The 23,010-nt window shown below is 31.6% G+C and overlaps 1 protein-coding gene across 1 annotated transcript in view; it reads left to right on the forward strand.

The window, feature by feature from the left end:
- The window catches only part of LOC143059195 (vacuolar protein sorting-associated protein 8 homolog), a 57,660-nt gene that overhangs the window by 441 nt on the left and 34,209 nt on the right, over window positions 1-23,010 (forward strand). Inside the window, exons 2-18 of the mRNA XM_076232685.1 lie at window positions 2,356-2,427; window positions 3,144-3,283; window positions 3,803-3,893; window positions 4,793-4,825; window positions 10,284-10,338; window positions 10,703-10,827; window positions 12,082-12,168; window positions 13,665-13,732; window positions 14,345-14,395; window positions 17,589-17,691; window positions 18,035-18,091; window positions 18,563-18,685; window positions 19,502-19,582; window positions 20,466-20,549; window positions 21,256-21,453; window positions 21,728-21,865; window positions 22,226-22,318. Coding sequence (XP_076088800.1) covers window positions 2,356-2,427; window positions 3,144-3,283; window positions 3,803-3,893; window positions 4,793-4,825; window positions 10,284-10,338; window positions 10,703-10,827; window positions 12,082-12,168; window positions 13,665-13,732; window positions 14,345-14,395; window positions 17,589-17,691; window positions 18,035-18,091; window positions 18,563-18,685; window positions 19,502-19,582; window positions 20,466-20,549; window positions 21,256-21,453; window positions 21,728-21,865; window positions 22,226-22,318 — 1,599 coding nt within the window. The remainder of the gene's footprint in view (window positions 1-2,355; window positions 2,428-3,143; window positions 3,284-3,802; window positions 3,894-4,792; window positions 4,826-10,283; window positions 10,339-10,702; window positions 10,828-12,081; window positions 12,169-13,664; window positions 13,733-14,344; window positions 14,396-17,588; window positions 17,692-18,034; window positions 18,092-18,562; window positions 18,686-19,501; window positions 19,583-20,465; window positions 20,550-21,255; window positions 21,454-21,727; window positions 21,866-22,225; window positions 22,319-23,010) is intronic.

Below are 23,010 nucleotides of genomic sequence, written 5' to 3' on the forward strand. Positions count from 1 at the left end.
GCGCGTGACAACAATTTCAAAGTTTAAAATTCTTTGCGACGACTATTTTGCGCGAAAAAGTGTCATTTTTGCATGATTTGTAAGATGAGCTTACATCCCTTTTTTTAAGTTTATTTGCATGATTCTAGTTATTATATCAGCAGAAAATATGAACATGTAGCTGTAAGACCAGGAATTATTTTCATGTGTAAGGATACTAAATAGTTGTTGACTTTTCCAATTTAAAATTATACACAAAGAAGGACTTTTATCAGGTTGGGAACAACACATAGGGATCCCCCCTCAATGTTAGGACATTAAAAACCACTTTTTAAGTACAAATGAGCATTCATATTATTTGAAGAAACTTTTCCCAAAGAACTGTACAGCTTATGATCTATCATTGTCTATCTGGTATTATATGGTCAACACATGTCCAAGAATTTTGATATGTTCTTGGCCTTAAATCTTCTTTATTATTCAAAATAATAGGACTCTTCATTTAGAAAAGCTGTTCCAAATATAATGTCAGAATTTCCCATTTCTAAGTTAACAAATCTACATTTTCCTATTTAATTTTTACAAGAGTGACCCCTTGACTAAGGGTTGTCCCTCATTTAAGGGATTCCTCATGTTGATGTGGGGAGGGGGGGGGGGTCCATGTGGAAAATAATGAAGAGTACATTATCCTTTAAATGATTGAATACATAAATAAAATTATGTTACAGTAAGTGTACATGTTATGTCAATAAATTAGTGAATAAACTACTATTTATTATATTCATGGTAGTACTGCATCATTGAAGTTTGTCAATCAGCCATGCTTTTATTCTTATTCAGTGTAAGAACCTCCTTGCAGTTGAAAAATCATTTGCCATGTTCACGTTTTTACAATTCTGACCAACAAACAGAGGAATACAACACAAGTTCAATATCTAGCATGTTAAAACAATCTTGAGAGAAAACGTTTTTGATTGGCTGATTAATTTGATCATGAGAAACGCACAATTTGATTGGCTGAACACGATTTTCCTCCATTGGACACAGTTCAAAATCGGGAACAACAATATTTTTCGTGTAAATTTTCACCAAATCGTGTTTTAGAGGGGTTTTCAGGAACACGATCGTGCAATCGTGACAAAGGGTCAAAATCGTGTAGTACACGCCTAAATCGTGAAAGTTGGCAGGTATGAAAATTTTAGTGTGATTTGTCAGACCATCCTTTCAATTATTTTTCAGAGTTCTCAAATAATTATTGTTACTGTTTTAAAAAATGTGATTCGTCGAAATCACTCAATTTTTTAAATCGTCTAAAATAAAAATGTACATTTAATCATTTGTTAATTGTCATGCACCAAAAATGACTGTAAACGTCATTTGGCAAGAATTTTTACTGATATTTGTTATGAAAAATGATTGTATTGTACCCCCATTACCATTTGTAATTACGACTCTCTGATAGATGTTTTGTGTTGTACTATATACACTGCATAGTATTGACGAGTCACAGAAAAACTCCCAAATGCCACTACAACATCAGATCAATATTGGATCTATAAATACTATGAAACAAAGTGACAGACTCAGTAGTTTATTTCTGAAGATGAAAATATTGTAAATATCAAAAAGAAGATGTGGTATGATTGCCAATGAGACAACTCTCCACAAGAGACTAAATATTAATAACTAAGAAATTAACAACAAAAGGCCACTGTACGGCTTGTACAAATGTATAACAATTCAAACGAGAAAACTAACGGCAAAATTTATGTAAAATAAAAATGAACAAAAAACAAGTATGTTTCATATAAAAAAAACAACAAACATTGAATTACAGGCTTCTGACTTGGGACAGGCCCATACATAAAGAATTTGGCAGAGTTAAAAATGTTAGGGGGATCCCAACCCTCTCCTTAACCTGGTACAGTGGTTATTGGAAAACACACAATGTAAGAACAAACTATAAAATCAGTTGAAAAAGGATTAACTCATCAGACATGTGAGGTAGATACATATAAAAATAAATCTAACAAAGTCATAGTGGATGTGGCAGGGTATTAAGACAATTGATAGCTACAGGAAATGAGAAACGTATGTATACCAGTGTATACTGAGGGAATCCTATGTCTGCTGCTATATGCATGCCATGCAATTTCACTTAAATGTAGTCAAAATGTCACAATAAAATAAGGAATATACAATAAGAGAAAACAATCAGAAATATTACAGATCAGAAGATATTTATTAATGTACATGATGTTTGCTGGTTTATTATTTATATCTACAAATGATCTAAGACATTTGTAAGAAACAGAAAACATGTTAATCCTGTTGATAGTTGAGATATTTTAATCATCGTTGGTTTTCTTTTTTCAGTTTGATGATTCTGAGTTTCAAGCAGATCTGCCTCAAGTTGAAAATCCAACATTAGAAAGCATATTAAATGAGGTATTTATATACAGAAATTATTGTGTGCATTTCATGCATTTATTAACGGGATTTCTGAAGAAAAATGAAGAATGTTAAAAAATGGGAGATTAATTATTGCGATTATATACAGGTTAAATTATTCGCATTTATGATTTAAAGAAAACCTTGCTATGAATGTTATAATTTTATGTTTTATGACATATTATCTAGATATTTAAAAGCCTTGAACATGCATGAAATATTTGCCACTGGACATTTAGCAACAAACATTTGATCATTCTAGACATGCTAGAGTTGATAGGTAAATTAAGGGGCTCTTATTTGAATAAGGCTACACTGTTTTGAGAAAACATATTCTGTGTTTCATATTCAGCTTTCAGATTCATATATTTTGAAGATGCATTGCATTTAAAAGCATGTTAAGTGTTGGTGTGATCAAACAGCAGGTGAAGATAGTGTTATATATAGACATTCATAATGTTTTTACCTATGGATTCTGTTTATTGTTGATTTTATGTATTTCAGCAGGTGAAGATATTGATATATATATATATATATATAGATATATATATATATATATATATATATATAGACATTCATAATGTTTTTACTTATGGATTCTGTTTATTGTTGATTTTATGTATTTCATCAGGTGAAGATAGTGTATATATATATAGACATTCATAATGTTTTTACTTATGGATTCTGTTTATTGTTGATTTTATGTATTTCAGCAAGAAGATGATGAATCTCTACTAGAAGAAGATGATGTGTCTGTCCCCTCCTCAGTACAGCTCTTTAAGGATGCTGGGGACACATCTTCTTTATCAAGTCAAGACAGTTTGTTATCAGACAGACCAAGAAAACGGGAAAAGTTAGCCAAAGTTTTATTTACTTTTTCAAGTCACTGCATCTTTTTTCAATTTTTAATAATATATAATATGTACATCAAGGGTTATCCATACTGTTTTTTATCAGACAGTCTAAAATAATGGAAAAGTAATACACTTTAATTTTTTCCCATTGTTAATCATATAAAAAAAGGCTTTACTATCAGACTATTAGATCTGTAAACTGACAAGTGTGATTAAAAGTTCTGAAACAATGTTAAATGAAACGTACAAACTTTTTATTCAACAAGAATGCAAGATGGGGAAAAAACTTTTTTATCTAAGTAATTGCCTTCCTAGGACATATTGGAGTAAATAAGTAAATTGTACCGTGTAGAATAATGGAGCCTAAATGTATATCAATATAGGTTCGAATTTACACTTAATGTTCATTTTCTTTTAAAAAATAAATTGAACATGTTGAAAAATTAACACTTTTGGACAATCAGATATATAATGACATACAAATGTAAATGGCAACAATAATGAATTTGTATTTTCAGGTTGAGAAAGAGCATACATTATAAAATCCATGGATCTGTACTGAAGCCCAGTAAACTGAAGAGTATTTCAGCTCAATTGTTGTCAGCTGCTGTAAGTTTTATACAGAGACAATCCCCATCACTCATACCTGCAACCTTTCAAAGCTAGAAAGTAGGAATCTGAGTTTTTTTTTTAAGTTCCACTAAGGGGGAAACTTGGTCTAATTATTTCATTAATTATATTCCACGATTAATTTGTTAACACCTGAATGCATCGACAATGAAAAATCTCCAATTTATCATTCAGAATAAGCTCAAGATTTACCTATCTGGATGGATGAAATTAAGATGATGCCTGATTGGTCACCTCTTCTACACAATCCAGTCTTTAAGAATTTTTATCATGTTAGAAATTCAGGCCCTCAGTATAGATTTGTTACAGGAAGGGTCTGAATTATTCTTGCTAGGGGAGACTTTCTGGACGACCTTTTCTTGTTCATAATTTTAAAATATGCCCAATTTATGGGCATTGTCTGTCTTTTTGTGCGTCTGTCCCGCTTAAGGTTAAAGTTTTTGGTCAAGGTAGTTTTTGATGAAGTTGAAGTTCAATCAACTTGAAACTTAGTACATATGTTCCTTATGATATGATCTTTTTTAATGCCAAATTAGAGTTTTAACCCCATTTTCATAGTCCACTGAACATAGAAAATGATAGTGTGGATAAGGCATCTGTTTACTAGGGGCACATTCTTGTTATAATAAAGATATGTAACTACACTGATGAGTATGTGAGTGTAAAACTTGCCCATGACAAGGTGTGTTGAACAATGATTTTAATTGAATAGGAGTCCAAATTATCCTGACAAATGTTGTTTGTTCTTTTGAAGTGGCGCAGCTATCTTTACAAATGAAAACTGCTTACTATTATAGGCAAGCACTAAAAGTTTTGTTAAATAATAAACGAATAATGTGACACATTAAAGGAAGAATTGCATTTACTTTCTTCTACAGGATAGAGTAGATGCTGGTATGCCAACAGCCATAGTGAGTATTTAACAAGTTAGATGTAGATAAATAGATATTAGAAGATGTGGTATGAGTACCAATGAGACAACTCTCCATCCAAGTCAAAATTTTAAATGTAAACTATACAGGGGCGTAGCAGCCGGTACGGCAGGTACGGCACTCGCCGTACCAATAATGTTCGTTGGTACGGCATGCCGTACCTAAAATTTATATAAAAAATATCAAAAAATAAGGGTTTTCAACGGAAATAAAGAAAATAAAGATTTTACAGAAAAAAATCATGATAGAAAGGTCCATGTAGAAGTCATAGCAATATACGGTATACATTCATAAGCAAAGTTCGAAAACTCGTATACGTAGTATATACGATAACGAATAATTGCCCTGTATTAATCAAAGTACGGATTTTTTTTTACTTACAAAAGATTTTAATTGACCATGCATATGGTCATGAACAGTCATAGTACTATCAATAGCATGTTACTGCCTTCTACAATTGTTCTGGTTTAAACACAAATGGCATGGAAGAATCAAAGTTAGAACTCTCAAATGGAGAAACAAACGTTGTGCGGCAAGCATGGAATTTTGTGTGACTGGCATACAAGATTAAAGTTTAGAAAGCTATAAAACCAGTTTTAGTCCAGTATTTTCTACTTTAGAAAATACCTGTACCAAGTCAGGAATATGAAAGTTGTTATTCATTCGTTTGATGTGTTTGAGCTTTTGACTTTACCATTTGATAACGGTATTTTCGTTTTGAATGTTCCTGGGCGGGGTTCGGTATTTTTGCTATTTTATTTTTTGCAACAAAACATTGTCAGTTACTCTGTATGCATGCACCATAAAGTTTAAGTAATCATGACTAAAATATAAACGAGTTGTCCCAATTTTATTGCGTGCCGATCTATCCGCTACAAAGACAAATAAACGATCTGCACATTGTTAAAATGCACATTCTGCTTCTAGGCACCAAGACGATCGGAATATAATCCAACTTCAACAACACCATATACAGTAACACATTTTTACTGTTTTATCAATAGTCATGTTTTGGTAATATCTATTTGACGTGGCTCGGTACTTATACATCCCGCCATTGTGAATGTGTGATATCATTTGTGCTATGGTAAATTTTTGTGATCGCGTCTTTCATTTTTGCTAATGTGCGTTGTATATATGGCTTTTTGTTTTCCTTCAAGATTTTAAGAAGTGTTTGCAAAGAATGTTGCATTTTGAACAAAACATACGAAAAAAACTGAATGCGATTTTCACTTGTAATTTAACACATTTTTTATTGGAAAATAACAATTTTTTTTCTTCATTTAACAGTTATTGTGTGAATTTTATATATAATAAACTAAATGTTCAAAGGTTACGTGCGACACTTGGTTGTATATTATTTCTCGTAATTTTGGAGGTTTACACTCTACAAATCTGCAATCTACTGTGTGATATCGAAAAAAAAAAAAACTAAAAGTATTTAGCGTTCCGTGACGCTAAAATCTGAAAGCAAGTGTTACGAATATTCGCCGTGGATATAAATCTAGCATTCACATAGTAGACGTGCCAACCTTAGCATGATCCTTAGAAATAAAGTACATAATGATAGACCAGTCCTAGTCACAGTGATTTTTTTTTAATTTTAGTTACTGAAGCCCTAAGTCTGATCTTCGACGGTTTACAAATACGTTTAATGCTATTAGAAAATGCTATTCCATTATATTCCCTGAACTCTCTGCATCTAACTGTTATGTATTTTTTTTTTCCGGTTACCAACCTTTCCCCCTGAAATACCTGTTTTTTTTTTCTTTAAAACATATCATATAAAAAAAAAACATGTACATGTATACATGTCATATGCATATAATTACGGAAATACATTACTTAGGGATTCGAATCAGTATTTCTCTTCATATATTAATCAGTCTCCCTGTAAACAAAAAGGCAAATAACTGCAAATAAAAAGTTGATTTTTTTGTCTGATCTTTCCTATATGATATGTACCGGGTTGGTGTGTGTCCAGGACTTTGTCTCACCCAATTACGATTCTAACCATGAAATACTATATATTCCAAATGGCTTTGAATCTACTAAAACTTGTTGAACTTGTTTAAACACAAGTAGATTTTCCTCTTGACTGAGGTTATTTTGCCAAACAGGAGTGTTTTATATTTTATGGGAACGGAATAGTATCTATTGTACGTTTTCGGACAAGGGAGTACACTCGAGAAGACAATGCTTACTGCTTTCGATTCTACCACAAGTACAATTTTTAATTTCTTCAAGATTTCTCTTAATACATGTTCGTTTAGATTACTGCAATCCATCCGAAGTCTGGCATGAAGTATTTGTCCTTTCCTTTCTCCATATAAATAATAATTTGGTATTTTACTTAAATTTTGATTAAGGTAACGTTTAAGTGTAAACTTAGATGGGACCAAATCTGATATCGTCCAGAAAAGCATTTCAGGATCGATCGAATGACTGACGTAAGAAAAGATTTCTGATACAATGCTGTTCTACACTTTATATGTTGTGTGTCATTCGTTCGACTTGTGTCATAGTTATGAATATTAAACAGTTGTGAGGGATAATATCGCTTAAATAATCAGGGGTCTTATTGTGAAACATTTCATGTTTTTTACCGTCGTCTTTCTGATAGTAACTCCCATCCTGTTTCATTGTATAATTTGTTTATGGGTGATAGCTTAGTACCGCCAGTAACTAGCATAGCCGCTTCAAGTTGCATATTTTCTAGTTTATCACTTTTAATAAGAGCCAAAGTGGTCGACTGGTCTAGCGCGCCGATCATAGTGCAATGCAATTTGGTACCACGATATCTCAGTTCGAATTCTGGTGAGGGGAAAACAAAAAATTTGCTAACGCAAATTTACAGTTCTAACATTGTTGGGTTGATGTTTAGAATATTTAAATACGTCTGAACGAGTGACAACTCTACAACAGATTTATCCATCGGATCGCTAGCAGTGATGGTGATACAATATATACAAACTAATCTGTAATCACGATGCCTTTATAAATGACTTGTAAATTGGGATGTCCCTCTCTAGAAATGTTGTTACTTTGTTTGTTCTAAGTTGTTTGAACATTGTTATGTTGCTACTACATTATCGCTTTAGCAGTTCTAGCATTGTCGTCATAAACTTATTGATCGTTATTGCGATGAAACCATATTCACAATGAAAATAGATTTTTTTCGCAGTGTCATAGATTCGTCGTTTGTCTTACCCTTACTTGATATTGTATGAGAAATTCTGAAAGTTATCCATCATGTTTATTTATTGGTCTTTGTAAAAGGAATTTAGAAAATCTGTTCATCGGTCAGTTCATAGTTCCCTTTACTTCCTGAATACTTTTAGCGAAGATTTGATAGTTTAATAATTTCCTACAACCGGTATGCATATTCGGAATGGCGCTTTTTTTTCTGTCAAAAATTTTCAAAAACAAAAAACAATCAAAAGTATTGTAGGAGCATGCCAAGGCCTGGCAAGGTGTCCAACACAAAGTTAAAGTGCGTTTATTTAGTTTTTTGATAAAGTTTAATTGCTGCCTTTTCGACACGATTCATGTTTCAAATTCTGTTTTCTATATTTTGAAATTGATTTTAACACAAGAGAGTAATATAATTGCACATAAAACAAGTTTTTTAGGAACTAAATTTAAGTGTCAGGAGATTGTCAGAATGCAGGATTCAAGTTGCACTTTTTATCATAATTTTTTATATTTTGATTTAAAAAAAAAAAAGAGTCATATTTTAAATTGTTGCCCATAAAACTAGGGTTTTAGAGAACCAAATTTAAGTGTCTGGAGGTTGTCAGAATGCAGGATTTTGCTCTATTTATTAAAATTTTCTCGGGGGCCTTGAGCGGCCCCCGAACCCCTTGCCGCATAACCGCCTCTACGAGGCGGGATGCGTCGCTTCGCGACCCATCATGATTTTCTGCCGTACCAATATAAATTAGGATGCTACGCCTCTGCTATATATGGCAAAGTATGTCCATCAACATGGAGCCTTACATCACACTGAACAATAAGCTATAAAGAGCACCCTAAAGAATAGTGTAAAATCATTCAAACAGGAAAAAACACAGTCTAATCTACATGAAAAAGAGATTCGAGAAGCACTTATGAACCACATCAGCAAACAACAACCACTGAACATCAGGTTCCTGACTATAAACTATAGTTTCCACAAATAAATGTCTATAGTTTGAATTGTTTTACAATGGTCATTTCTGGGCCTTCTATAGCTGACTATGCGGTTGAGCTTTTCTATAGTTGAAGGCTGTACATTGACCTATAGTCATGATAGTTGTTTATTTCTGTGCCATTTTATTTCTTTTGTTGTGAGTTATCTTAACAAATTAACAATGGGCAGTTATACCACATCTTCTTTTTTTGTCAATAATTACTGTATACTACATGAACTGCAATTACCTTGTCTGTCCATCATGTATTTTCAAAAGAGAACAATTTCGACTTCTTTTTAACCGGAATTTTGTGACAAAAATGTTGGTTATTGATTTGGAGATGTACAGAGGGCGGTCGGGCGTCAACCAAATGTTGTCTGTGCATTTACTCATAAACCGTTCAACCAAAGCTTTTAAAATTTTAATATGTTGTTGCTGACAACAAAATGAAGGTCAAGTTCAATAATGACTTCAATTTGGACTTTTACCGTTCAGGAGTTATGGTTCTTGAAAGATTGAAAAATGGCGTTTCCAGTCGTGTCCATGCATTTACACATGAACTATTCAACCAAAGCTTCCCAAATTTTGATATCTTGTTACTGATGACAAAATGGAGGTCAAGTTCAATAATGTCGATTTTGACTTTTACCGTTCAGGAGTTAAGGTTCTTGAAAGATCGAAATGGCATTTCCATTCATGTTGTTGCATTTACTCATGAACCATTCAACCTAAGCTTTTCAAATTTTAATATGTTGATACTGATGACAAAATGGAGGTCAAATTTGATATTGACGATTTTCACTTTCACCGTTTATCAGTTATGGTTCTTGTGATATTGCCAGGACACAAATAAATGTTAATAAATCAGGTTTGCTGTCATTGTGACAGCCTCTTGTTTTATGAATGAGTTACACCCGGCCAGTTGACATGTCAGAGTTCAATCAGTGAAAATTAATTCATGAAACAACTAACTAAGCATAAAATTTTCATTAATTTTAATTTGTTTGTCATTATTATTCTTTACCGTTATTGTTTTTTTTTTTGTTGGATTTACCTTGAATTTCAGATTTTGTGTGGCAGTTTCAAGTATATTTACATGTATTTAATTGATTTTATATAAATGTACCATGTATCTTCCCTCTTGACTAATTTTAATGCTACTATATATATAGCTACATGAAAATTTACTAAATGAAATGATATGTACATTTTGCTGGTTTAGTGTATATATATGTATAATGTATTATAAAACATTTTTATTACAGGTCGTATCCTCACTAATTGCCATAGGAACGTCACATGGTTTAGTCTTAGTATTTGGTAAGTCATTAGTTATGATTATGACTGGTAATAGTAAAGTTTTTTTTTTGGAATAGAGCATCTTCTTGAAAAAATATTGACTTATCAAAAAAAAAAATATGGTACATTTTAGAATCAATGTAATTGAATTTTTTTATCTATCTATTTAAAAATATTCCTTCAAGAATTTGAATACAATTGATTACTTTTAATAATCCCTGACAGCAACCAAACAACTCCCATAACCAAAGTAAAGATATACAGATCATGATGTTATTATTATAATTTCATTGATTGACTGGTAGAAATATTGTAAGACAAGCCCCCTTGTCATAAGGACAACCTTGAGATATTCTTAAGCATGACACATCAATTTGTGTTTCAGACCCTAAACAAGTATTGAAGTGGTGTCTAGGAAGTACAGCTGTGGGGACTCAGTATGGATCTGTATCAGCTCTGGGATTTAACAAAGATTGTACCAGGCTTTTGTGTGGGTTTGCAAAAGGACAGGTAATAGTTATAAAAAAAATTTCATATAAGAACATGTGGGTTTTTTTCTTATTAAGGATGCTTGCTACACAAGGTTTCAACTTGTATGTCCTGAGTCATAAAGTTATGAATAGATTTAAGGTACACAATACAAAGATTTTTCATCCCCATTCAAACATGTCAGGCATCTTTAAACTGATGTAATTCCACTCATCTTTCTTTATAAATTTTATAAATGAGGTAGCAAAAGAAAGAAGAAGGATTAATCTTTCAAATTGTGATAATTTCATTATGATATAGTTATTTCATAATTAATTGTTATGTAATTAGTTGCCATATTGTGATGGTCATACTTGAATGAATTTAGCTTCTTTGTTATTCATAGCATCCCAAAATATTTTATAGATTCTTGCAAAACACAGTTTGACCTCCAAAACCTCTCTAATAAATCTTCAATGAAGTTTGCAACATCAATTCATAAGCGACCACTAAATTCCAAAAAAAAAATTTGTTCTATTGATGTTTTTAGAAATCAAAGACACGGTTTTGGATGTCAAGGTGTGTTGTACAAGAATCTATAAAATATTTTGGGATGCTATGAAGAACAAAGACGCTAAATTCATTCAAATGTGGACATCACAATGTAGCAACTAATTATGTCATAATGAAATTATCACAATTTGAAAGACTAATCTTTCTTCTTTATTTTGGTACCTCATTTATAAAATATGAAGAAGGGTGAAATGAATTACATCAGTTTAAAGTTGTCTGATTGGGAGTGAAAAAATCTTTGTATTATGCTACCTTAAAAGAGACTATAAAAGACTATAAAAGATTTGTCATTGATATCCAATTCTCAAAATAAAGGGGGGATGGACATTAATGATGTGGTACATTATACTACTGGCCAGGGGTATAACTATGTAAATATCAGCTGAAGGATTTAATCACATTCTGTTGTTAAGGAAATACTATTCTTCTCAATTATCAAAATTAGTGTTTGTCAAACTGCTATATTTCCATTGAAATTTTTCTGATAAAGCGTGTGGTTCAATTTTTTTTTTAATTTTTAATTTTTTCTCAAAGGATCAAAGCAAATATTTTATTAAAATCTTAAGAAAATTAAAGGAGCCATATTAATGGTAGTCTCTGTGTTTGGTACCACCTAAAGTTATTACAAAGGTCAATTTCTGGCTTCAGAATTTCTTTAGGAACTTTTATACTTTATGAAATTTGATTACAGAAGGTCAAACATATTTCTGTTTTTACTCTCAGATTACTATGTGGGATTTAACTACTGGCAAGTTATTAAGAACAATAGCTGATGCTCACCCACCTGGAACTGCTGTTCTTCATATCAAGGTTAGTGAAAATCATTTAGGCAATACAAAAATTAATGTTCTTCAAATCCAACCTACGCTATTGAAATTTTATTGGTTTTGTCCATTATTCAAAATCAAACATACATTTAATGAATGGCTATTATTTATTTTAAATTTATTGAGGCAGAGTATGTAAAATGTGAAGAGTCAAAAATTAATTTTATGGTTAAAAAAATTCAAAATAAATGGTTGGCATTCATTATAAAATAAATTTCTATCAAAAATAAGGCTCAATGAACTTTTTATATTATTTATATTAACAAAAACAATGTACACACATGTCAGCATATGGATACACAACATCAGAGTGGGCGTGTAACCATAAAAATTGACAACATTGAAAATAAAAATAATACTTTTAACCAATCAGAAGACAGTAAATACACCAAATTTATTTATTCACTAGACTGAGTATTTATTGCTGGTTATTAAAAAAAAAAAAAAAAAAGGTTTCAAGCGATAGTAGTGGACTGATGTTTGAACAGGAAATAAATTCAGGATTTTTTTATTGATATCAAGTTAAAACAAACAAATGAAAGAATCTGCATAAAGCTTTAAAAGTGAAAATCTATTGTTATTAGGATTTTGTGTACAAATAAATTCCACAAAGAAACTAAAGCCCCCACAAACTTTGATGAATCCACTCTTCGCAGATACAATGTATATAAAAAAGAAGAGGTGGTATGATTGCTAATGAGACAACTCTTCACCAGAGACCAATGACACAAAAATTAAAAACTATGTAGACAGCTCTCTCACAAGCAAAAGACGTTATCTGTAAAAATATAAAGGTGGCTCGCGGGTCTAAATCAATTTTTTTATTTAATATAGGATTTCCCTATATTTTTCTACAAATGCACTTTATCTTATACTTAATAGAAAAATGAAATAAAAATATGGGGTCACCGTTCATTTACGCCCACAATCTGCCTGCGAAAGAAACATATATTTTTGTTGATGTCATTTTTTTCTGTTGAACTAATAGGAGAAATAGCGGTAATATCGAAATAAAAAAAGAACTAAATTACAGAAATCGCTATAATTTTACCATTTTTTATTTTATGTACAGCTTATTTGAAAACAACAATAAAAAATATAGGTCACCGATGATTTAAAAAAGATATTTCAATTTTAATGCTAAAAATTGGCATTTTTGCACCAAAGGGAGATAATTTGGAGCTTTTTCAATAATATCTACATTTTAAAAATCACCTGGGGCCAACACAAATTGATTTTTTGGAATGATTTTTGTACCATATGATGAAGTAACCACTACTTAAGATAAAAGATAAAATTTGTAATGAAAAATAAATGTTTCATTTTTTTCTGAAAATCTTATACCCGCGAGCCACCTTAAGGTATATACTACATGCATGCGACACATTCTACTGTAGTCCTGTCACATTGTTGTTTATGTCATGTGTATATATGATAAAATGATTATAACTTATAATGGTGTGTATTTTTTATTGACAGTTTACAGACAGTTTAGTGGTAGCTGCCTGCAGTGACAGTGGTGGATCTGTGTTTGAGCTGGAATTTAAGTATGATCTTTATTGTGCACAATGTTGTTGTTATTATTATAAAATTGTTAAATTTCAAAGTATAACCTAAAAAACATTTTAAGGATATCACTGGTTATGTAATGTTTATTGTGATACATGATAATTTTTCTCTCTGATAAAGTTGCAGATTGCTTGTTGCCAAAATATTTCTAAATCAGAATTTTTCAAATAATAAGCATTCAGTTTGCTTAGGGATATAAATTGTTATTTAACTTATTGGCATAAATTACTTATAATTAACACTAATAAATCTGTCACTAGAAATTATAAGCCTTCAATATAAAATTGAGAATGGAAATGGGGAATGTGTCAAAAAAGACAACAACCCGACCATAGAAAAAAACAACAGCAGAAGGTCACCAACAGGTCTTCAATGCAACGAGAAATTCCCGCACCCAGAGGCGTCCTTCAGCTGGCCCCATAACAAATATATATACCAGTTCAGTGATAATGAACGCCATACTAAACTCCAAATTGTACACAAGAAACTAAAATTAAAAATAATACAAGACTAACTAACGTGAATGTCTTATAAATGTCATGAATGTTCCTATATGACCTTTGACTTTTATTGATTTGTATCTATTTCAGACGTCTTATTGGTGTCAGAACATGTGAATCTAAATGCCTATTTTCTGGAAGGTAAGAGTTAAGTTTTATTTGGAGAAAATATTCTTAACTAGAGTGTTGTTGGATTAATCATGTTAAGGCGAAGTGTACGTAATTAAACTACACAATGGATTTTTTAAAAATTTTACATGTAGATTCTGCTTGTAAAAATAAATCGGAAAATAAAATAAAAAAAGGGGGTAACTGTTTTCGTTTTTGAGATACGAGCTGTTAAAGTTAACAGCATCATACACCAAAATTACAAAGGATATATAGGGAAAATCGTGAAATTCGGCAGGAATTGTTACATTTCCAAGATTTTCTATTATATTAGACAATCGATTTTTTTTTAAAATTATAAGACGATTCTAAAATGTCTGAGGAATCGATTGGTGCAAAGAAAGTCCTTAGCAACCGTTCTACTTTTCAAGCTATACTCTGTTAAAGTTGAATCTTGAGTGTAAAAAAACAAAAAACAACGACAACGTTATTGACGTCGCCGCAACAGTTACGACGCTTCATATAGTCCTATACTTGTATGAAGTATATACCGTTTTGTTGAGAGTTCGTGTTGCTCGGTCTTTAGTTCTTTATCTTACGTTTTGTGTACTATTGTATTGTATTTGTCTATTATATTCGGGTGCGTGCGGAGATGGCCAAGCTAGAAAACGGTTGACATTTTCTTCATTATGAACTAGAACTATTTTCGACCTTGTTGCCTTATTTTTGTTAAAATCTAAACACTGCGACGTGTTTTCAAAATCTTTGTTCCCATAAAACTTCATTTCATCAAGGTCTCTTCTCAGAATATGAGCCATCTGTCTGGCACAGGAAAACAAATCAATATTTAAGTAAATTTAAGTTGTGTGGTAATTCTTAGTACATTGTGGTAAATTAATCTTAACTATGTGCCGCATACGCGCATCTCTATAATTCAACACATCCCTGAGCCATGACATTATATATTTTATGCATTACATGCGCTTCTTTTTATTACAATCCAGACCGGCTAGTAACCGTTGTATAACGTCTGAAGACGAATATTTGCGTGAAACATTTTTGTATGATTTTTATTTCTGGAAATCAATCTGAAATCTACAAAAGTCCTTTTCCGAAAGTCAGCCTGGACCTTTACTTTTATGTGCAATCGGGATTTACACAAATCGTAACCCCATTAATTCAGTTGTATTATTCAGCTGATGTACGAATGCTACATTTCTCGTGTGGGAGAAAATCGGACATTGAAAGAGCTTGAATTATTCGAGTTACTCAAATTGAAACTCGGGAATATATTTCTAGATGTTCGAAATTCGCGGAAACAAATGATTGTTTTTCGGCATTACGGTATTGAATCAATATGAGTCAGAGATACCAATTATTTCTTTTAACAAATTCGAATACCAGTCAGTTTATAGGACTTCAGTTTGAATTAGGGGCGGCAATCCATTCATTTTATCCAATCAATTGAGGGGGGGAGGAGGGGTCCAGATCCCGAAATTCCGGGCTTAAAAACATGAAATCCCGAGGTCCCGAATTAAAAAAAAAATTAAATCCCGACTACCCGAAATTCGGAAATAGAATTCCCGGATCCCGAAAGGGTCAATCCCGAAATCCCGAGCTTAAAATCACCCGATCCCGGAGTTCCGATAAAGGTCCTATCACCCCCCCCCCCCCCCCCCCCCCGTAATTCTATATTCTTTTTATTCATAATCTTGAATTGAGACTTGATACTTCAAAATTACATTCTCTAATTTTGAATGATGCACACAGCCCACAATAGAAGAAAACAGATTTCGCTATATATCTCTTCGAAATTGGAATTTGTGAAAGAAGAAATGACATGTTATATTTTATTTTACATGTGTACTTTCAATTTTCAATATGGTTCTAAATTTAGATTTAGTTTTCCCATAAATTGCGGACGGAATAGAAGACACATTTTCTGCACATGTAGAAAAAGTTGAAAACTGGGAGTTGAATGACACAATTTTTACTTTTTTTAAGATAAATGTTAGAGTTAGACAACTTTTAAGTTACTGAGTAATTTTTGGGGCCTAATTTGTTTATTTTTTGTTTGTTTTCCGTCTTTGTTCTTCCGACTTGTAAGTGTTGCACTAGTGATCAAATTATTCTCTTGGTATAGTCTGATATCTTATATGAATATAAATCATGTCCTTAAATTTTCAATTGCACAAAATACGAACATTTCAACGTCTTTTTAATGAAACAATTAAATTCACACGTCTTTCATTAATTATTTGTAACCTAGTATTATAAAACTTTACGTTGAGTACTGTGTTTTTCGTTCAAGACTACGGCTTTTTAAAACGATATTGTTGGGTCAATTCAGGTTTCATTTTAATTAATTTGATATCAATAGAAGAAAAATTGTTACATGTTTATTTGTTTATTTGTTTATAATGTTGTTGTAAGGCGTTTTTTCTTTCTGTTGATATCATAAACATGAAATGCCTTCTCCTACGCTTCTAAAACAAAAAAAAAACAAACAGTGTTTTAGTCAGGCTGCACAGAGAACAACATACAGAATGCTGTGATTTCTAATTTCAGTTATTTAGATAATTTCTATGAGGTTTAAGACAGCACAGGCGTGCTTGTTGGATTCATTATAGACCGCAGAAAGTAGTTTCTCTTTCGTGTGTCCTTTCTTGGAGTAAGGGAGATAACTTGCGTAACTAACGACGAACGTTTTTAATCCCGTATTCCGCTAGAGGCAATTACGTACACTTCGCCTTAATGTTTGCATGCCTGCAAAAAAAAAATAATGATTAAGTTCAAACAAATTTGTTCCATTTTAGAACATAAAGTAACTTTGACTATGCTATGATTATAAATTGTTTATAAACAAATGTATGAAATCATTGTATGCCATAAATTTTTAAAGTCAGGTTTTCTCCCTTAGAATTGTAATTTTACATTGACATATATATACTGAATTCAAACTTATTTTCACATTTAAACAGGTTCTGTCCAGATTTAAAATTTTGATACATCCCAATTTGAATATTGTTACGAATGTTATATTTTATTAATTCTTTTGAGTTATTTATAACTGGAAAATTAACAATTATTTTCCACATTGGGATTTTAATAACTTGTTTACTGTAAAAACAACAGCAAAATAGTTTTCAAAAATTACTGGAAGAGATTTTTGCTTTGATAGACTTCTAGTTTCTCTCTATGTATATATCTGTTTTTGTATCTTCAGTCGAGGTGAGGTCTGTGTTATAGAACCACTCCATATGAATGTCACTATTAAAGATCATCCCATGCAGGATGTACAGTTGGTGGCCATGGCTTCTTTATCAAAGGTTTGTAAAATTGGTAGTTGGTAGACACACAAGACTACTAATTGATTGTTGAAGGTTGCACTGTGACTTAAGTTCCTTACATCTATTTCATTTTGTAAATGTTCAACTTGAGATCTATTTCCTATTGTCATTTGTTAGCTATGAATTATTTTGCTAATAGTCGTTAAATCCTTATCTGAAATTTATACTAGAAATAATTACGAGCCATATTGGGTCTTATTGAATCTTCTCTTTTACATCTAAAACTGAATACCACTAAGATTTTTGTCAAATAAGCTTTCACCTATTGTCTTGGAAACCTGGTAATTTTTTCAATTCAAGAGTTATCTTTTCTTTTTTGTAGATCCTGTTGGTAATTATTCGTCCTCAGCTGAAGGTCATCTTCACTCATTCGTTAAAGGTAAGATATGCTGTTTATGATTATATGTATAAAATGAATGAAGTGTTAAAATAACTGTTGATTATTTTGTCAAATCTAGTTCTCCAGTGTAGCATTATATATTAATTTAGTGTAGTAACCCCACCAAAATTTTGCGCCTGTCCCAAGTCAGGAGCCTCTGGCCTTTGTTAGTCTTGTATGATTTTTAATTTTAGTTTCTTGTGTATAATTCGGAGTTTAGTATGACATCCATTATCACTGTACTAGTATACATATTTTTAGAGGCCAGCTGAAGGACACCTACGGGTGCAGGAATTCTCGCTACATTGAAGACCCATTGGTAGCCTTCGACTGTTGTCTGCTCTATGATCGGGTTGTTTTCGCTTTGACACATTCCCCATTTCCTTTCTCAACTTTAATTTTGTATTTAGAAAATAATTTGAACATATCCTTTTATTCTCCTGTTGAAAAGTTCTGTTGAATTGATTGCAGGGCAGTCCAGGAACGTTACCACTTCTAGCCTGGCAGTTTGTTGTGATACAGGTATCGGAGAAAGATCGAGTCATAGATCCTGTCTTGGCTTTTGCAAGAGAATCAACTATATACTTTTATCAGGTAATCTTTATTAAATTCAGTAATTATTGCGATTTTTTGTTATTGCAAAAAAAGCAACAGAGTTACAATCGCGATAATTTAAACACTCATTTTAAAAATGTTTACATGTATTACCGGGTAAACTGGATTTTCCTCAAAATCAGAAAAATAAAAATCACATTTTAGTGTAGAATAAGAAAGTCGCAATAATAAATGCACACAATAATTTCTTAATTTACAGTAACATATGATCCAATAGTTTTAAAAACTACAAAATTTGAGAGATTCTTTCCCTACAGTTTTCATTAATGAAGGACTTCCTACAGTGAAAGTATAGTTTTCACATTTTGGGAGTTTTTTCTTATACTATATACAATAGGTCAACTATATTTGGTGTATGAAAATATTTTATGATCTTTATGTCAGTCGCACTGGTTTAATTTAACCTTGACCACATTTTCACGGTTCATTGCTCAGTGTTGAGTTTTTGTGTTTTGGTCTGTTTTTCTTAAACTATAAGCAATAGGTCAACTATATTTGTTGTTTGGAAGAATTGTTAGCTGTACATGTCTGCCTTGCATGGTTCATCTGACCTTGACCTCATTTTCATGGTTTATTGGTCAATGTTTTGTTTTTGTGGTTAATGTTAAGTTTATGTGACAGTTGTAATAAAGCTATATATTTAGGACTATCAACATAATAACAATGATTAGTAAAGAAGACGAGACATTTCAGCGTGTGCACTCTTGTTTTAAATGTTTATGTATAAATTTGCTGTTCTCTTGACTAGAATATTCAATCTCAGATATCAACTATTTTAATTCTTGAACATTTAAGGTGATATGTCAGAATGCAGCAGAAATAAAATGTACAGGCTTACAGAAAATACAGCTACAATATAACTTACTCAACATTACCGTAAGTAAATAATTTCAAGGACAATAGGCTCAAAATATTCTATACCTGTAGGAACTATGCTAGATTTTATATATATAAAAAAGAAGATTTTGTATGATTGCCAATGTGTCAACTTACACAAGAGACCAAATGACACAGAAATTAACAACTTTAGGTCACCATACAGCCTTCAACAATGAGCAAACCCAATACCGCATAGTCAGCTATAAAAGGCTCCAAAATGACAAATGTAAAACAATTTAAATGAGAAAACTAACTGCATAAATAATGTATAATGTATAACAAATGTGTAACGCAGCAACAAATGACAACCACTGATTTACAGGCTCCTGACTTGGGACAGGCACATACATACAGATACAGATCAAGAATGGTGCACAACACTTGGTTCTGGATTATCCTTCAGGTTTAATTTAGACCAAAAGTTTAGAAAGCAAATAATAGCAGATGTTTGGTAACATGAAAACCATGTATTTAAAAAATAAACAAAATCTTTAATGGTAAAATTACCTTACAATGTCTTTGACTGACCATTAATAGTTCCCCTAACAATGAACTAATCACAAGCTGTAACCACTTATCGTTAGTAAAATACATTTGGTAAGCAGTTGTATTTAATTTAGCATTTGCATACATATCTGAAAATGCTTTTGCACAGTCGCACTGTTCATAATCTATTGACTTAGTAAAGTGTTGCCATTTTAATTTCAACTTTTGTTTTATATCAAAATTACATACAGGTCTGACGACATATTTCTGTGCCAACAGTTTATCAACTTATGAAGCTAACTGTATTTATAATTTACAAATGTTCTCCTATAATTCTCTAATGCTATCAAAACTACAACTAATACCCATTTAATTTGTGTCTTTGTCCTGATAGTGGATGAATCCAAGAACACTTGTTGCCATGGATACCAAAGAAAAGATACATGTTATAGATGTCAGATCAGAAGAAGAGTTAGAGGTTAGTTTTTATGTACAAAACAAAAAAAAAAAACTTTTTACCAAAACAATTCTGTCAAAGTTAAGAATATGAATGAAAACTGTACCTGACAATTGACAGTCAATGTCTAATAAGCTATGGGAGTATTGATAAATACCAGAAACAATGATAACCTAAACATAAGAATTGGTTAGTAACAATTATTATTATTTCAGATGATAAATTAATAAAGTAATATGAATGAAATAAGATGTGGGGTATATATACGTACTGAGACAGTATTCCAACATCACTAATGCCAAAAGACATTGAGAGAGCTACAAACATACTAAGAGACAGGTTTCTTTTCAATATATCAAACTTAAAATGTTCCTGGTTTTACAAACTCACTGTTGTTAATTAGACAGTCTTTCAGTCTTTTGAGCTGACCATATGTCAGTCAGGAGACGAAATCAGTTTCTGTATATATCCCTGGATGTATAGTTCATTAAGTCATTACATTTACAGTAAATTCAGATATTTTTGTGTGCATTTATTAATGCGATTTTTGTAAAACAATAAAAAATGGGATAATAATTATTGCAATTTCGGAAAAGCTGCATACAGATAAATTCATCAGAAAATAGATTAAGAGTTTGTATTACATGGATACTTACCCAGTTGCATTATTGATATTAATAAAAACCTTGTTATCATTTCTGAATTTACAGTACTACATTTTTTACAGGTAATTGATGTATCAGAAGTTATGTTGGTCTACAACACGAGCCACTTCAAATCTTTAGCCACTGGTGGCAATGTCAGTCAGGCCTTGGCCTTCGCTGGAGAGAAAGCGTGTTACCAGACCATTGTCAGTCATAATGGACAATTGTTTATACTGGGAACTAAAACTGTTCATCTATATACACTGAGGTCATGGCGAGAGGTCAGTACATACATGTTTTTCACATACCTTCATTAATTTTTAAATTAGCAGGTAAAGTTAACTTTTTATAAAATATTTTATATTTTCAATGTTGTTAATAGTTTCAAGTTTGAAGAACTTTGAAATTTCAAACTGTTGAATGAATTTACCAATACTTTGAAATAAGAATATGAGAATGTGTTGTCAAATTCCATTGCAATTTCAGTATTCTAAACTGTTTTATACCTTTAATTCATACTGTTCATATTAACATGACTAAGTCTTGGATTTACAGAGAATAGATGTGCTAGCTAAACAGAATAAATACCAAGATGCTCTAGCATTGGCTCTTTCATTCTATGAGGGCAATGCTAAAGCAGTTGTTGGATTGACTGGTTCATCTGCTAAAAGGAAACAGATAGTGGCTGATCTGGTAAGTGTTTTAATGGGAGTTAATGCAACTTACAAATTGCTAAAAATATAAAAAAGAAGATGGGGAAAGAGACCAAGGGACACAGAAATTAACATCAATAGGTCACTACACCAACTTCAAAAATGAGCAAAGTCCTTACCACATAGTCAGCTATAATAGGCCCATACATCACAAACGTAAAAAAATCAAACTAGAAATTTAATGGCTTAATTAATGTACATAAAACATAAACAAAAATAAAATATGTTTTATAGTGTCATGACAACTTTATGTCATTGTGTTTTCTTTCAGATGTTGGACATGTTGTTTGACTATGTTGATCTGTCTATGACAACTTTATGTCATTGTGTTTTCTTTCAGATGTTGGACATGTTGTTTGACTATGTTGATCTGTCTATGACTACTTTATGTCCAGAGAAAGGCAAGATGGAGGAATTGGAGGAGTATTATATGGTAAGAGCTGTCCAACCTTATTGCCCTCATAAAAACAATATCATATGATGTATATCTAACTCTCACAATGCATTTGTTACTGCAATTGTCAAATGGTTCAATATTTCTTTTTGCATGACAGGCTTTGTGCCAAATTCATTTTAAATAAGATCTAATATTTATATATATGTATATTAATAGTTCCATTTGTATTTATTAAAATTAGTGTTGTCGATGGTTAACCATCAGAAGGACGGAATATCAAATACCAAAAAATGCTAATCGGTAAACTAGACTTTTTTTTTAAATATGATATAAATGTGTATCTAAATCATTAAATAATTTTGTTCCATTTAAAAATTATCATTGTGATGCTACTGTTAATTAAAAAAAACATAAAATTAATTAGACAACATGTCTATCAGCTATCCGATTTAATTTTTTGATGTATTTCATTATTTCATTTTGAATCTAATATTGCGTAGACCTACACTTAAATGTGCAACCTCAATCCTGCAAGGCCAACTCAAAAATTGTGAAATGCAAAAATCTATCTGAAAGTAATTAATTTATACTTAATGGGATGAGTAAAAAGCTTGATCCTTTATAATATTTTTTAATCTAAAGCTATTACAAATACCATATATAGAAGATACGATGTATTAGTCAAACTTTTCCATGAATCCTCACCGACAAGCCGTATAAAGCCAAAG

This window comes from Mytilus galloprovincialis, chromosome 14 (assembly GCF_965363235.1).
Source record: "Mytilus galloprovincialis chromosome 14, xbMytGall1.hap1.1, whole genome shotgun sequence".
NCBI classification, from domain to species: Eukaryota; Metazoa; Mollusca; class Bivalvia; order Mytilida; family Mytilidae; genus Mytilus; species Mytilus galloprovincialis.